At 34.0% G+C, this 16492-nt stretch overlaps 3 protein-coding genes across 3 annotated transcripts; all 3 read left to right on the top strand.

The window, feature by feature from the left end:
* Positions 1–5534: 5534 nt before the first annotated feature.
* On the top strand, positions 5535–6059 carry LOC108982244. Its single transcript, XM_018953561.1, has one exon. It carries the CDS (start codon positions 5535–5537, stop codon positions 6057–6059), a length of 525 nt encoding a protein of 174 aa, XP_018809106.1.
* Positions 6060–6074: 15 nt separating this feature from the next.
* LOC108982243 (uncharacterized mitochondrial protein AtMg00310-like) lies at positions 6075–6560 on the top strand. The gene has a single exon (XM_018953560.2). It carries the CDS (start codon positions 6075–6077, stop codon positions 6558–6560), a length of 486 nt encoding a protein of 161 aa, XP_018809105.2.
* Positions 6561–6809: 249 nt separating this feature from the next.
* LOC108982242 lies at positions 6810–7370 on the top strand. The gene has a single exon (XM_018953559.2). It carries the CDS (start codon positions 6810–6812, stop codon positions 7368–7370), a length of 561 nt encoding a protein of 186 aa, XP_018809104.2.
* Positions 7371–16492: the final 9122 nt, after the last annotated feature.

The raw sequence follows: 16492 nt of genomic DNA, 5'->3' as shown, positions 1-16492 counted from the left end.
AGGGGATTGTTCCATTGCAAATGTTAACTTGGTGGCGGCTGCTGAGCAGCACCGCCAAGAACAATGAAAACGTTATGTTGGAACTGTCGGGGGCTTGGTAAACCCCGTGCAGTTCATGACCTTCACTGTCTAGTGAAGGAGAAGAGACCAGATTTAGTTTTCTTGATGGAAACTAAGTTAGATTCATTTAGATGGGAATATCTTAAGAGAAAATTGAAATTTGAGGGCTATTTTGTGGTTAATCCATTGGGAAGAAGTGGAGGTTTGGTTCTAGTGTGGAAGCTAGAGATAGGGGTGACCATTCAATCCTACTCTAGATTTTATGTTAATGCAAGGATAAGGGTTGATCAGGAGGCATCTGAGTGGCAGTTTACTGGTTTTATGGGCATCCTGAGGTTAGTAAGAGGCAAGAATCATGGGATATATTGGTTTCATTAAAACCCTCAAATAACATGCCTTAGTTTGTTTGTGGGGACTTTAATGAAATATTAACACAAGATGAGAAGAGAGGAGGAAGTGAGAGAAGTGTAGCTCAAATGAACAAGTTTAGATAGGTTCAAGAGAAGGGAGAGCTATATGATTTGGGATGGACTAATTCAAAGTTTACTTGGTGCAACAGACACAAAGATTCAACTTTTATATTAGAAAGATTGGATAGAGGACTAGCAAATAGTGGATGGTTGGACTGTTTTGACTCAATTAAAGTAGAAATTATGGTTGCTAGAAGTTCAGACCATAGACCTTTGTGCTTTTCATACTAGAAACAGATTGCAGGCTCAGGAGGGCATAAGAATTCTTTCCAATATGAAGTGGCTTGGGGCAAGGATGAAGGATGTAAGAAATTAGTAAGGGAGGTGTGGTTGAAGGAGGCTACAGGTGAAGATCCTGTAAGAGAAACTCAGCAAAGACTCAAACTTAGTGGAGTGGTTTTGGCAAAATGGAGTAAGGGCTCCAGATCAGCTTAAGAAAAAGAACTAAAAGAAAAGTCTATGATACTTAAACAATTGCAAGATCAAGAAAATCAACACAATGAAGAGGAAATAATACAATTAAAGAAGGAAGTGGGTGAATTGCTGCATAAAGAGGATCTCATATGGAGGCAATGGGCAAAAAGGCATTGGTATCAAGAAGGGGATAGGAACACTAGATTCTTCCATGCATGTGCTACACAGAGAAGAAAACAAAATTTTATTAAAAAAGTGAAGGATTATGATGGAAGCATGAGAGTTGGAGAGTCTGAAATTGCACTAGCATTCCGAATCACTTTCAGATGGTGTATACATCCTCCAATCCAAAGGAAGCTGATACTGAGCTAAGTTTACAATCCATCGACAAAAGAGTGACAGTGGAGATGAATGCTGATCTAGAGGCTCCCTTCTCCTATGAAGAAGTATTTAATGCCCTACAACAAATGGGTCCTTTTCAATCTTCTGGCCCAGATGGGTTTGGAGCAGATTTCTACCAGCATCACTGGGAAGCTGTGGGTCCCAAAGTGTGTGAGGCAGTGTTTGAAGTTCTAAATGGGGGAGGTATGCCTAGTTCATTGAATCAAACTAATATTGTTTTTGTAACACCCGGGCCAGCCAAGCCCACTTTACAAAATTCTTGGGTTTACAGTTTATGGAAATCCCATTTGGGATTGAGAGTAAAATTTTGTGGAAGAGAGTTCGGACCTAAGATATTTTTTGGTGGAATATAAATTTTTTCAATAAGTTTGATAATTAGGTTTAAAATCTGATAATGGAACAAGTGGATCTTCACTTGTAAAATTTATAGCACAAGTACTTTTTCTTTAAGGATGGGTCGAGGTCCAAAATCCTTTTCTTTTATGATTTTCTTATTATCCAAAATGTGGACCCAAATATTTAAAATGGGCTCTACCCGATCACCCAAGGGCCCACGCTCGTTTGCTGTAAACGGAGAGACACAGCGTGTAGTTGTTTAAAAAAAAAAAAAGTGAAAACGGCATTTAGCTCTTTCCGCTAGTCTCATGCATGTCTTTCCTCCCTAGGGTTTTTTTCTTCCCCTTCACCCTTTTATACATAGGTAAACTTTATCAACCAGGCGATAGTGTTGCCACAAACCTCCATTCAAGCCTCCTTTTCCACGTCGCTGCTCTGTGGACAACCAAAACCAGCACTGCTTCATGGACACCGACCACCATCTCTCAAGCATCGTGTGCTTTGTTCCCCACATCCTAGTGCCAGCCACGGGACCACCATGGAAAAGCCATTCGTCCCCAGCCACAGCTCGAAACAAAGCCTGAATCAGACCTTCACAGAAGCCCAAACAAGAGCTTCCCAAGCTCTTCTCGGGTTTTCCTTGTTGCCGTAAGCAATGGTAGTTCCTCCGCAAGCTACCAGCTTTTGTCGTAGCCATGCACCACCGAGAACCAACACCTCACAGTCGCAGAAACAAATGGTTGCATTCGGAATGTTCATCATTCGGGCAACCTCAGCAACCTCGAGCAGCACACATGCACAGTCAACAGCGAATCAACACCTCCACATAGTTGCTGCCAGTTCTTCCACCCCACGAAAACCTCTGTCCAGACCCCACCACCATGTCCAGCCACACGAAGCCACCACCCAACACCTCCCGTAGCCTCCGTTGCAAGCCATGAAACTCCCCTGTTTTAGACAACCGAAATAGAGCAGTCATGGCTCAACCAACTCACCGCCCGTAAGCCACCACCCCACCTGTTGCCGCAGCTACAAGCGACACTGACGCCCCAGACACCTGTGATTGGAAGCTTCCCTGGTCGACACCCAGCCCCAGACCGTCGCACGCCTCCTTGCTTCACGGTGAGCCTTCGTTCTCTCTTTCTCTGTCTCTCCCTCACTCTCTGTCTCCCTCATCGTGTTACTCTCTCTCTCAATCTCAATGCTCTGCCACCGCATGGACCACCTTCGACCTTCACCCAGGACTGTCGTTGCGTCTCTCGTTCTCTTCTCGGTGAGTATCTTGGGCCCCACCTCACCGACTGTTGCACCGTAAACTTATTCAACGTTTTCTCAAGAATTTACGTAACGTTAGTTTTTTCATATTTTTGGATATGAAATCACAATTTTACCCTTATTATTGGGTGGTTTCAACTTGGCATTATGTTTGTATTAAATCTGTTTTTTTTTTTTTACATGGTCCTTGTGGGAAGTATAAGAAATTTACAGAAAATATATATAGCACTTTTTTTTTTTAAATTGCACTAATTGTGGCATATTATTTTTTACAGTAAGTGTGAAATTTTATTGTGAACATGTTAATTATGATTACAGAAAATCACTTAAGTATTTTATCATGTTATTAAGTAAAGTTTTATTTTTTTAGAGTAAAAAATATTGGAGTAATGTTATTATTTTACACTTTAGTTATGATTTAGTCTATTTAAAAATAGTTATGGTTTATTTTAAAATATTTTGGGATAATTATATTATCTAGTATTAAACTTTATAAGTTGTTTTCATTAATAAATAAGTTAGACTTTTAAATGTTTTTTTTTTAGTCGAAGTTATCAAATGGACATTGGCGGTTTTAGAAAGGGATGATATATTTTGGGATTATGAGAATTTTAGGTTTTGAGAAATTAAAATAGGTTAATTTAGCATCTTAGGCTTAAATATTGAAATTGTGTTCGATTGGAAATTTATAAGAATTACGTTATTATGTTATTGGTGACAATTAATAATTGTTCAGCATTTTGAGGAAATTCCTGAAAAGCTAGGAAGTCCAGGTAAGTGGGTTCCTATGCTAGACTTTGCATTAAAACAAAATGAGCTGATATTCTTTTTGGAAAATATACATAATCGATTATGAAAAGAAATTTGAACTGCCTCAGTTTTTTATTCTGCATTAGTCATGAGATTCTGTTTAAGAAGAAAATATTTTCTGTCATGACTAGTGTAGACATGAGCTTATTTTTGACATTCTGTTTCTGAACATTGAAAAAGAGAGCGAATATCAAATTTGTGCATAAATTATGTTGTGATATGATTTTGTTATGTTTCAAAGATTTTGTTCAGTACTCTGTTTGGATAAGACGTGATTTCTGAAAACTTTTGGCATGACTCTCTGATTTTGAATTTGATTTTGTTTCCACTCTATTCAGTTACGGCCCTGCCACGGGTGATAATAGTAGCATACGGCCCAACCACGGGTTACAATAGTGGATATGGCCCAACCATGAGTTATAATAGTGGATACGGCCCAACCACGAGTAATAATAGTAGATACGGCCCAACCATGGGTAATAATAGTGGATACGGAACTACCACGGGTTATAGTAGTGGTCTCTGTTTTGAGTGCACACCTTGGTGACAGAGTGATTTATGTTCTGCTTGGCTATTTGCAGATACACAACCCTACTACAGGGGTTATACATGGCCTCTATTCTGATATGATGTTCTGATGATGATGATGATCATTTATGCTATGCCAAAGAATATTGTTGAATGAAATTATTTCTAAATCTTCGCTCTGATATTTTGATAACATGTATTGCTTCCGCACTCTGTAAATGAAAATGTTTTGTTCTGCATTCTGATTTCTGTAAATGCTCATGTTTACACAATAGTATATGTCCTCTGCTTACTGAATTGTTGATAACTCACCCCTTATCTCCATATATTTTTCAGATAATTTTGATGGTTCAGCTAGAGAACAAGAGTAGAAAGTTTAGCAAGGTGTAATGATCGTAGTGTAATAAGTGTCTAATGGTACAAATGCTTATTTGAGAGTCGTAGTCAGTAAGCTGATTTATTTTTCGGGTATTTTGATTTGATGAGTTGAGGATATTCTCGAGTTTTTGGAGAATTTATAATTTATGTTATTAGGAATTTCTTTATTGTCCCCATGGAGGAACTTCGATTTTTGGATTGATTAAATTGATTAATATTTTATGGGATTTTCTAGATTCTATAGTTGTCTTATTTAAGTAAATTTTAAATATTAAGAGCTAACTCTCCGGACCTTTGGGATCGGGGTGTTACAGTTGGGGATTTCCATAACTATAAACCAAAGAATTTTGTAAAGTGGGCTTGGCTGGCCCGGGTGTTACAGTTTTAATTCCAATGATTGATGTGGCAATTTCTGTGAATGATTTTAGACCAATTTCTTTATGTAATGTCTTTTACAAGATTATAGCTAAGGTATTAGCAAATAGGCTTAAGCATGTATTACCCTATATAATTTCTAGGTTCCAGAGTGCCTTTGTACTTGGTAGATCAATTATTGAGAATGTTATGATGGCATATGAAATACTGCATACTATGAAGACAAGGAAGAAAGGAAGAAAAGGAAGCATGTCATTAAAACTTGATATGTCAAAAGCATATGACAGAATCGAGTGGAACTTTTTGAAGTCAATAATGGAGTGTATGGAATCAGATTCGTACTCAGTTTTGATAAATGGAAAGGAGGATGAGAGATTTATCCCAACATGAGGATTGAGGCAAGGAGACCCTTTGTCTCCTTACCTTTTTATTCTTTGTGCAGAAGGCCTTAGTTCACTACTGCGTTCTGCTGCAGCCCAAGGGAAAATGGAAGGAGTAGCTGCTGCTAGAGGAGGGACCAGAATCACTCATCTACTTTTTGCATATGATTGTGTGATTTTTAGTATAGCAAGTAAAGAGGATTGGAGGACAATACTTGATATACTGAAGGTCTATGAAGATTCTTCTGGCCAAATGCTTAAGAGACAGAAAACAGCTATCCTTTTTAGCTCCAACACAAGTATACTCAATCAAAGGGATATTTTGCAAGAGGCGGGTGCAGTGATATGTGGGGATTATGGGAAATACCCTAGTCTTCCAACTATTGTTGGGAGATCAAAGTATGGAACTTTTAAAAACATAAAAGATAGGATGTGGAAGAAAATTCATAGCTGGAAAAACTCTTTTCTATCAAGTGCAAGAAGAGAGGTTCTGATCAAGGCAGTGTTACAGTCTATCCCTACTTATACCATGAATGTGTTTCGATTACCAAGGAAGCTAAGCTGTGAGATTAATTCCATGATGGGAAGGTTTTGGTGGAGCAACAAGATGGAAGGAAAAGGTATTCACTGAAAGAGCTGGGGTAAAATGGGTGAAAGAAAAAAGGGAGGTGGAATGGGGTTTAGGGATGTTAATATGTTTAATAAGGCTATGCTTGCCAAACAAGGGTGGATGCTGCAACAAAATGTTAACTCACTGGCAGCAAAAATTTTCAAGGAAAAGTATTACAAGCATAGCCAATTCATTGGGGCAAAGCTTGGTTATAAGCCATCATTTATGTGGAGGAGTTTATTGGATGCACAAGATCTGATCAAAGCAGGTATGGTGTGGAGTGTGGGTAATGGGAGGAGGATATCAATTTGGAATGATAAGTGGCTTCCCAATTCTGTAATTTTTCAAGTGAGAGCACCTATTAGTATCCTAGCTGCTGATGCAAAAGTAAGTTCTCTTGTTTTTAAGGACTTTCATTGTTGGAATGAGAGGCTGATTTGTGAGATTTTCAGCAGGGAAGAGAATGCTCAGATCTGCAGTCTACCACTCAGCAGGTATGGTGAGGATGATAAAAGTTTTTGAGGTTTCACTAAGGATGAAATGTTTTCTGTGAGAAGTGCTTACCACCTAGGCACTGACATGGAAAAAGCAGACCATGCTGAATGCTCGATTAGGCAGAAATAGAAACAAGTATGGGAAGGGTTATGGGGGCTTAAAGTGCCTAACTCTACCAAGCAGTTTGTGTGGAAGGCATTGAACAATATATTGCCTACGAAGAAGAACTTGATCCACAAGAATATTATTGAGGTGGCCACATGCCAAACCTGCTGCATGGAGGAAGAAACAATATGTCATGTATTATGGACCTGTCCAACTGCAAGTGATGTATGGGCTGAAAGTCAAAGTGGCTTGCAAAAGTGGATATGTGAAGAGAAGGATTTCTTTTACATATGGGATGAGATTCAGTCAAAGTTACAGAAGAAGAAAGTAGAAGAGGTTGCCATGATTTTTAAAGAATTATGGTTTAGAAGGAATAGAATGGTATTTGATGGTAAGTTCGATAGTCCAAGTAAAGTAATAACTGCTACTATATCAAGTCTTAGGAGTTATCAAGAAGCTAGAGTTGAGGGAAACCAGAATAATGGGTTAAATAGCCAAAGAAGAAAAGATACAAAGTCGAAACCACTAGATGAGGGTGTAACAAAGGTGAATTTCGACGCTACCATTGATAAAACAAATAACAGAGTTGGAATGGGCATAGAAGCAAGAAAGTATAAGGGAGAGTTACTATTATCAATATGTGCATCAAAGATGTTTAGTGGAATTTCGGATCTGGCTGAAGCTACTGTCTTATGGAGAGCTATGGATCTAGTTGCGGAACTAAATGGTTGAAATGTGGTGTTCGAAGGAGATGCTGAAAGAATATAAAAGGGGTAACAGGGAAGGCAATTATATGTGCATCGATGGGGCAGTTTCTTGATGAAATGAGGAGCAGACTGTCTCATAGACAAGATTGATCTGTGAAGTTCATTTATAGAGAAGGCAATAGTGTGGCTCATGAGCTTGCTAAGAGGGCTTTGAGAATGGAAGGTGAATGTTGCTGAATTGAAGAGGGACCTCCCGAGATTGCTGGTATAATCAATAGAGAAATGCTTTGTAATAATTTAGAGCAATTGCATGTGGGTGACAGATTGTAAACAGATGCAATTTTGCATCTTGTGATTATGAATGAATAAGAAGGATTTATTGATGTTTCAAAAAAAAATCCTAAAAATCATATTGTAACTATGTATTAGTTATAATATATTAGTATTATATAAATAGTATATATTATAACTATAACTAATAGTGATGACACTATAGTATTTGTAATACTAACATTATGGTGGTCTTCTTGAAGGGGCTAATGGTACACCAAATATTTTGAAAAAATAAAATAAACATTATCCCAAGCCATTGGTGATTATATTGTTATATTGCTATTTTATTTTACTGTTTAACATTGAATGGTATATTTTATGATGGATTATTATTATGCTCATAGTGTTGGTTCTCATGATCTATATGATCTCTATGATCTAAAATGTCTTAATTATAATTTAAAACTTGAATTAAAAAATTTGATGAATAATATAAAAGATCTTAAGGGAAAACAACAATTGATGTGACAAGACTATACATTAATGATGAAAAAATATCACATATATCAAAGTAGACAAGCGGCAATAGAGGAATGGGAAGTTGATTGCAACTTCCTAAGAAACAAAATTAAAAAGTGTAAGAAACCATTTGAGTATCCTTGCTTTAAAAATAAAAATAAAATAAAATAAAAAAAGAGTAAGAAATCACTGATACAGATTTTTACAAAGACAACCCACAGAAAAGAGAATGAAGTATATTGGAAAGCTTGTGTTGGTAAGTCATGAAAAAACCGCTAGTTAGCCCATTCATGCTGGAAGGCTTTAAGTATGGTCTCAGTGGTGTTCCCTCAAGTTCCTAATTTACTTATTTCTCTTTGGATATAGGAAATCTTTGTTTAAAAATCTGTCTCAATGAATTCTTTATTCAAACCTAATGAATGCACTACTAGTATCCCCATAGAATCTGATAACATCTACCAAGAAGATTACAGTATAATACATATAGAAAGAAATCTACAAGATTGGACAATTCCTAATGTTCCGAAAAATCAAATATACAAACATTCTATTTTTTCTTCTAAATTATCATTTATTACAAATTATAAAATTAAAACAGTAGAAAAAACCATTAGTTTAAATAATGATTATGAATTGTTACAACTATTAACAAATGAAGCTATTAAACATTATAAAAAATAAAAATATTCTTTCATACATATTGGACTAGTACAAGAAGTTATAAAACCACTCACTAGAAGCGAATTAAATACATCAGTATTACTTTGTTTAAGAGATGGAAGACACTATAATTTTCATGATTCATTAATTGGAATGGTAAAATCAAGCTTGTTCCAAGGTCCAGTTTATTTTAATTGTTATCCCAATTATTCTCTTTCATTATTCGATGCTAATATCTTACATGCTTTAATATTAAATATTCAAACAAACGGTTATCAAATGATGAAAGGATCACATCGTTTAACAATAGTATATAGGATCCACTATAAACTTATGAAAATAACAATAGAACCACAAGCTCTTATTACCAATCCAAAAAGATATACATTATTATTACGATCTAGTACACAAAACTCTAGTATATAAATTCCTAAACAAATCAATGGGAATCAAATTACTCTCCCTAATGAATGGCAATTAGAGAACATTACTCCATTACCTAAGATAAAAAATAATTCTGAAGATGATCTTGAATATATAGATCAAAAAATGGAGGGAACAGTTCAAATAGCCTTTCAACCTTTTAGAAGATCTCTATCACATTATTCTTCTCCAGCACCTTCTACTTATTAAACACCTAGATCTATTCTTACATCAATCTCTCAGAATAGATCTCAAAATTTTGACACTAGATCCAAGAGTCTAGACACACAGGTTCGGGAAATTATTCCCATAAATATTATTGATACACCAATATAAACTATTAGTCATCCTGATAAAGTATCCACTTCTCATAATCCTAAAAATGAACATTCTTCTCTAACATATTCACAAGAGTTGGAGATGATGCCCAAATATATACCCTGAATAAAAAAGAATTTAAGATTAACAAAGAATATCTCAAACAAGATTATATGAAAGAAGAAAATAGTCACAAAATATTAGTATTTTTCTCAACTTTTACAAAAATAAAAAGAGATTATATTCAAGAAAAATATTATGTGTATTTAGAGAAAATACAGATTAATATACATTTCTTTACATGGTTTAATATATATAAATCAAATCAATTGTCTACCATAAACAGGCCTACTAACCAATGGATTAAATAAGAGAATAATCAAATTGTTTATGAAAAATACCTCCTTTTGAAGCCATCAAGTCTAATTAGAGAAATACTCAAATATTTGCTTCACCGATTAAAAAACACCAATAATACAATAGAAGGTAAAAACACTATTAAAATATTGATAATATAATTCAATAAAACAATTACACCAATTTATATCTAAAAACCATGAGTAAACAATTAGAAAGAATTGAAGTCCAAATATCTCCCATTAATCCTCCTATTAAAAAAGTAAAAGGAACCCATTTATTTGTTTCCCATGAAATCTCATCTGATTTAAAAACAATTTTTTATAAAAACAAAAATGATTTATTGAAACAAATCTCTAATAAATTAGAAAAATTAACTATTAGTAATACTGCATCTACCTCAAAATAACCACATATTAATGTATTAAGCAAGACAGACTCACCTGTATTATCCGATTATAAAATTAGTAATATTGAAAACCAATTTAAAAATTTAGATTTACAAATAAATAATATTAGAGGAGATCATGTTAATAGTTTTTCAGCTTGAGATTCTAAATATCATGTTTCTATTACTCGTAATTGCTATCCCAGGCCTACTCCACCGGATATGCAATTTGAAAAAAGAGAACATATAGTAAGATCTGCTTTCGCACCGGATGTATTATATGAATGGAATATACATGGATTATCTAAGTATGAAATATTAAGCTATTTCCAAGAAATGATTATGGTTGTTAACGTCTATAAAAGTAATTGAAAAACTGACCACCCAGTAGCACATATTATTGTCACAAGGTTTATTGGCCAATTGAAAGGCTGGTGGGATCACTATCTTTCACATGAACAAAGGACACAAATATTAACTACATATAAATATGATGAAAACATGCAAGTGATTAAAACAAAAATTGGTCTACCATTAGAAGATACTGTAAATACTTTAATATATGCATTAACTAAACACTTTGTTGGTGATCCTGTTCAATTCAAAGAAAGAACCATTGATTTGTTGATTAATTTAAAATGTCCTCAATTATATGATTTTATTTGGTATAAAGATATATTTTTAACTAAGGTTATGATCAGAAATGACTGCCAGCAACCATATTAGAAGGAAAAGTTCATAGCCAGACTTTCATATTACTTTGCCCAAAAGGTACGAGAATCATTAGTAAAATTATATGGTACTATTGACTTTTATAATCTCACATACGGTGATATAATAACTACTATTAATAGAACTGGTTTAACTATGTACAACAATTTAAGATTAAAATAGCAAATGGAGAAAGAGAATAAATTTGCTAAAAAAGAATTAGGTACCTTCTATGAGCAATTTGGTTATACGCCATCATCAGCCCATTCAAGAAGACACAAAAAGGGAAAAAGAATTTATAAGAATTATTCCAACATAAAACGTAAATACAAAAAATCCTATAAAATGACAAAAGATAAAAAAAATATATATAATAAACTAATAAAAAAAACCTAAAAAGACTAATAAATGCGAAAAAGTCAGACATTATAAATCGAATTGTAAAGTCAAACAACAAACTAATGAACTAGATATATCTGAAATATTAAAAGAAAAATTATTAGACATTTTTATAATACATTCAAGTGAAGAGGAATAAAGCTCTTCAAAAGATGAGGAAATATATCAATTAAAAGAACCAAGTTTTTCATAGCAATCTTCTGATAGTGAATCTAAAGAAGATGAGGTACAAATCTGCAATTGTTTCGATAAGAATAATTGTGTTTGTAATAAAACCATTAATATACTTTCAAAACAAGAAGATATTATGTTAGACTTAATAGACAAAATCGCTGATCACCAAGAAAGAAAAGAGTACTTAGAAAAATTAAAAAGAAACTTTTAATAGTCAAAACACTTCAATAACATTTTCAGCACCTTACAATTTTTCAGAAATGAAGATTCAAAACAAAAAAATAAAAAATTACAATATAAGATCTACAACAAGAAATTAATGAGATAAAACAAGAAATTTGAAATTTGAAAACATCCAATCTTAAACTGGAAGCATCAAATGAACAATTATTACAAGAAATTTTATTATTAAAAATAGATAAAAATGTAAATAATCTTCATAATAAAGAACATAATAAAGAACAAGGAAACTGTTAAACAATAGTTATAAAAGACGAAACAAATAATTTGTAACACCCTACTTCCCAGAAAGACATTCTAGAATTTTCGGGGAGCTAGTGTGTTACTACTAAATTTGAACTTAAAAACTTTTTCTTTTTAACAACGAGCCAGATGCGAAAGTTTCCATAAATAAAACAAACTTTAATAAATATTAAAAATCCACAATAGAGCCTGTAGAAGCACTTATTTAAAAAAAAAAAATATGGAAGTCTCATATGCTTATCAAAATAATTTATTTAAACTTTAAACCATAGAAATAATCATAGCATAATCTGTCTAGGTTTCTGCCTCACCTCTCGGGGTCAAGTCCTGTCCTGCAGTCTCATGCTCATAAATGTCCTCACCTGGGGTAGTTTAAAAATATAAAAACAAACTAAAATGAGTCGAATACTCAATAAGCAACACATCATATAGTAAACATAATAAACATAAAGTTTCTTCAAACACGTGCATACTCACAAATACATATGTAATTAACATGAACATAAACATGGACTTATCTTTCACTTATCATAGACTGTTACCCACTGTTGACCCCCGTGAGTTTGAGTTAGCGAATCTAAGTAGATTCTAATTTCGCCTGTGGTCACGGGTTGTGGAATCCATACATAAGGATTACATACTTGGTGCACTACTAGCATGCACGACCTGGCAATGCAATATGCCCATAATATAGGTACCATCTTCATATCATAACATAGGCCGTTACATATTTTATCAAAATCATACTTTCACACTTGTTATTACATAGATTTCAAAAGAAATCACATACATACTTGTCATATCGTATCATAGATTTCAAATCAAATTGCATTCTTTCATAAATATCGTGATACACGTTCCCTCACATAAATTCATGACTTTTCATAGATAATTTGCATAACTCTCACATAAAATCATGACTTTTCATAAATAATTTTATGTATAACTCTCACATAAAATCATGCATTTCATAAATAATTTTATGAAATAACTTTCACAGAAAATCATGTATTTCATAAATAATTTTATGAAACAACTTTCACATAAAATCATGTATTTAGGTACGTAAAAAGGGGCTTCCAAAGAAGGGCAACATGTATAATATCTTTTATAAAAAGACAAGCAGTTTACCATACATACGTGTAAGGATATGGTCATGCTACTTACCTTGCAACGCTAATCCATTATAACTGGGGCGCGACTGATTTCCTATAAGATAGACATGTAGCTTACGTCAATTTCTACTTAAAGACGTACCTCGTAATTAAACTAGAAATGCCAACTTAATCTGTATTTCCATAAACTTTGGTCCTTCATAACTCTAAAAATCACATTGAGTCTATAATATTGACATCAATTCTGTATATCTAGAGTTTATACGTCCCACTTAAATTTCCCGAAGTTTGGTAAATTTTTCTAAAATAGTCTAACCTTTTGTGTGTAACTGTCTTAAAACCATAAATACATACACACACACACACACACACACATATATATATATATATATATATATATATATATATATATACTAGCAGTGGCAAACGTGCAAATTACTATGCCAAATTGAAATAAAGTGTGATATAATATTACATAAAGTATGAATTTAACATAAAATAAATTACATACATACAAATTACGTTTGCCACATCTACCAAATTGAAGAAAAAAATAAAGTGTGACTTCAAATATTAAAATAGTCTAATGCATAAGAGTGAAATTACTATTTATTCATATTCATTATTTATTATGAAATTTAAATTATATTAAAAATTCAAATTAATTAGATAGTTTTTTTCTCTTAAAAATGTTCAATAAAACTTCATCATTTATTTAATGATGAAACATTAGTATTTTATAAATTAAAGTTGATTTTAAGTGTATGATATAATATTATTCTCTTAAAAATGTTCAGTAAAACTTTATCTTTTATTTAATGAAGAAAAATTAGTATTTTATAAATTAAAGTTAATTTTAATTGTATGATATAATATTTATATTTTAATTATCTATTTTATGTTAGTTTAAATCAATATTTAAACTTCTACCGTTAGATTAAATCTGAAAATTCAAGATGAAGGGTTGTGATTTAAAACCCAAAAACCAACCTTTTCCCCCGCTTTTCCTTTCTCCCTCTCTCTCCTTCCCCAAGCACGTTTGCCTAATTTAGTTAATTAAGAATATTATCACATTTAAATTATGTTAAAACTCTAATTATGTATATGGTTTTAATTTCTTAAAAATATTTAGTAAAATTTCATCATTTATTTAATGATGGAAGAGTAGTATTTTATAAATTAAATTTGATAGTTTATGTATCATATGCTATTTATTTAGTTAATTAAGGATATTATCATACTTAAATTATGTTAAAACTCTAATTATTTATATGGTTTTAATTTCTGAAAAATATTTAATAAGGACTTAAAATATTTATCTAAGGACTTAAAATGAAGGGTAGAGATTAATTTCTTAAAACTATTTAATAAAATTTCATCATTTATTTAATGATGAAAGATTAGTATTTTATAAATTAAATTTGATAGTTTATGTATGATATATTATTTATATTTAAATTATTTAAATTTTAAATTAGTTTAAATCAGTGTTTTAATAAGTGAAATTATTTATATATAAATTTTAACAAGAGAAATTATTTATATAATTTTAAAGTGTGTAAAATCTGCACAATATCTTTAAACAAACTTGGTATATTTGAGATCCACTTTAAAGAATCTACTTTTTACATAATAGTGATAAATATTTTAATGATTTTATTTTATTTTTATATATAATAGTGATAAATATTATAGTGATTGTATTTTTTATTTCTATATAATAGTGATAAATATTATAGTGATTTTATTATTATTTTTTTCTTCACTTTATTTCTCTCTCCTCTGGCTCGATTCTTCCCTCACGCGGCACGCCCCATCCTCCTTCAGCCCAGCCTAGTACCGCCGTGCGCCGGCAAGCCTCACCACCACCACCGGCGAGTCCCCCTCACACCGGCGACCAACCCAGCCACCACTAATCTCCCCCACGCGCAGCCCTCTCTCTCCCCTACGGTAACCCAACCAAAATGGGTTTTTTCCATTTTTCTCTTGTTGCGCTACCGTACGCGGCCACCCAGCCTCACTGCCACCACTGGCGAGTCCCCCTCACGCCAACGACCAACCCAGCTACCACTGATCTCCCCCACGTGCAGCCCTCTCTCTCCCCTGTGGTAACCCAACCCAGTTGCGCATCAGAACCCGGCCACCCAGACCACCACACCTCCACCACCTCATACCGGCGACCACCTCTAACAGACCCAGCCACCATGAACCTCCCTTCCCTCTCTGTCACACACTGGCATTTACACGCACGAACTCATTCTCGGCTCACAGAGAAATAGTGGCAAAAGACTATTTATTACTGTTCATTGTTACTATTCATTACTGTTCACGTTATAGGTGCTTTTAAGTATAAGGCAAATATATTATATATATCCCATTAAGCGCAACTCATAAATCTGTCCGTCCATTTATAATAAGTCTATATTACAGTTATTACCTATACAAGTACGCTGTGTAATACTCCCATCTATATATTAAAGCCATGAGACTTAATAGGTTGGTCAAGGGTGGGGATGTACCGCATTTTGTTAGAGAGAGCGAGAGGGATCACTTACAAAGGAGATTAGGACGTCTGTGGCTTCCGATGGATTTTGGGTGATTGGTCGGTGGCTCAAGACGAGTGAGGTGGGTTGTCTAGAGTAGTGCAACCGTGGTGAGAGACGGAGGGGTGAGAGAGAATAGCACACAGCGTGGGGGAGAGGGAGGACCCACTGTGAGGCCATGAGAGCCTTACGATGGACTAGGGGTGCTGAACAGCCCTTCGCGGTGGTTTCTATGGGGTCTCGACATGAAGGAGCTCTTGGTGGTGGTGGTGGTTCGCAGGGGCTCACGTTGGAGACGTTCAGGTTATTCTGTTTTTGGTATAGAAAATAGAGTATTCCAAGAAGTTGGGGATGATTCACGGTTGGCGGTGCGGTGGGGCTGCTTTATTGTGGTTCTCTGTCTGGTTGGACGTGCAGCTTTCACAGTGCACTTTCCATGCGGTGTTGGGGAGTAGTACTCAATTGCTTCATGGTGCAGTGGCGTGGGTCGTCTTTGAGGCTTCTAATTCTGTCGCTTGACAAGAGGCTGCAGGGAGCTGGTTTGTGAAGCGCCAAAACGAAGGGTGCTGTGTGTGGTTCTGTGTTACGAGCATATATATAGAAAAAATAAAAAGAAAAAAAAGAACAGATAAAAACCCTAGAGGTGACAAACATGCATGCGGAGGAACTACATTTCGTACTTGGTTGAAATTCATAGATGGAAATTCGGTAGCTAGGAGTTTTACTATGAAAAGGAAAGAAAAATGGTAATAATGTTTGGACTCAAACTCACGAGCTTGAAGTT

Source organism: Juglans regia, chromosome 10, assembly GCF_001411555.2.
Source record: "Juglans regia cultivar Chandler chromosome 10, Walnut 2.0, whole genome shotgun sequence".
Taxonomy (NCBI): domain Eukaryota; kingdom Viridiplantae; phylum Streptophyta; class Magnoliopsida; order Fagales; family Juglandaceae; genus Juglans; species Juglans regia.
This window is presented reverse-complemented; position numbering and strand designations above follow the sequence as displayed.

Bases quoted from the DNA above. Each gene is read 5' to 3' on its own strand.
- LOC108982243 (XM_018953560.2), top strand. From the start codon at position 6,075: ATGGGTGAAAGAAAAAAGGGAGGTGGAATGGGGTTTAGGGATGTTAAT.
- LOC108982242 (XM_018953559.2), top strand. From the start codon at position 6,810: ATGGAGGAAGAAACAATATGTCATGTATTATGGACCTGTCCAACTGCA.
- LOC108982244 (XM_018953561.1), top strand. From the start codon at position 5,535: ATGGAAGGAGTAGCTGCTGCTAGAGGAGGGACCAGAATCACTCATCTA.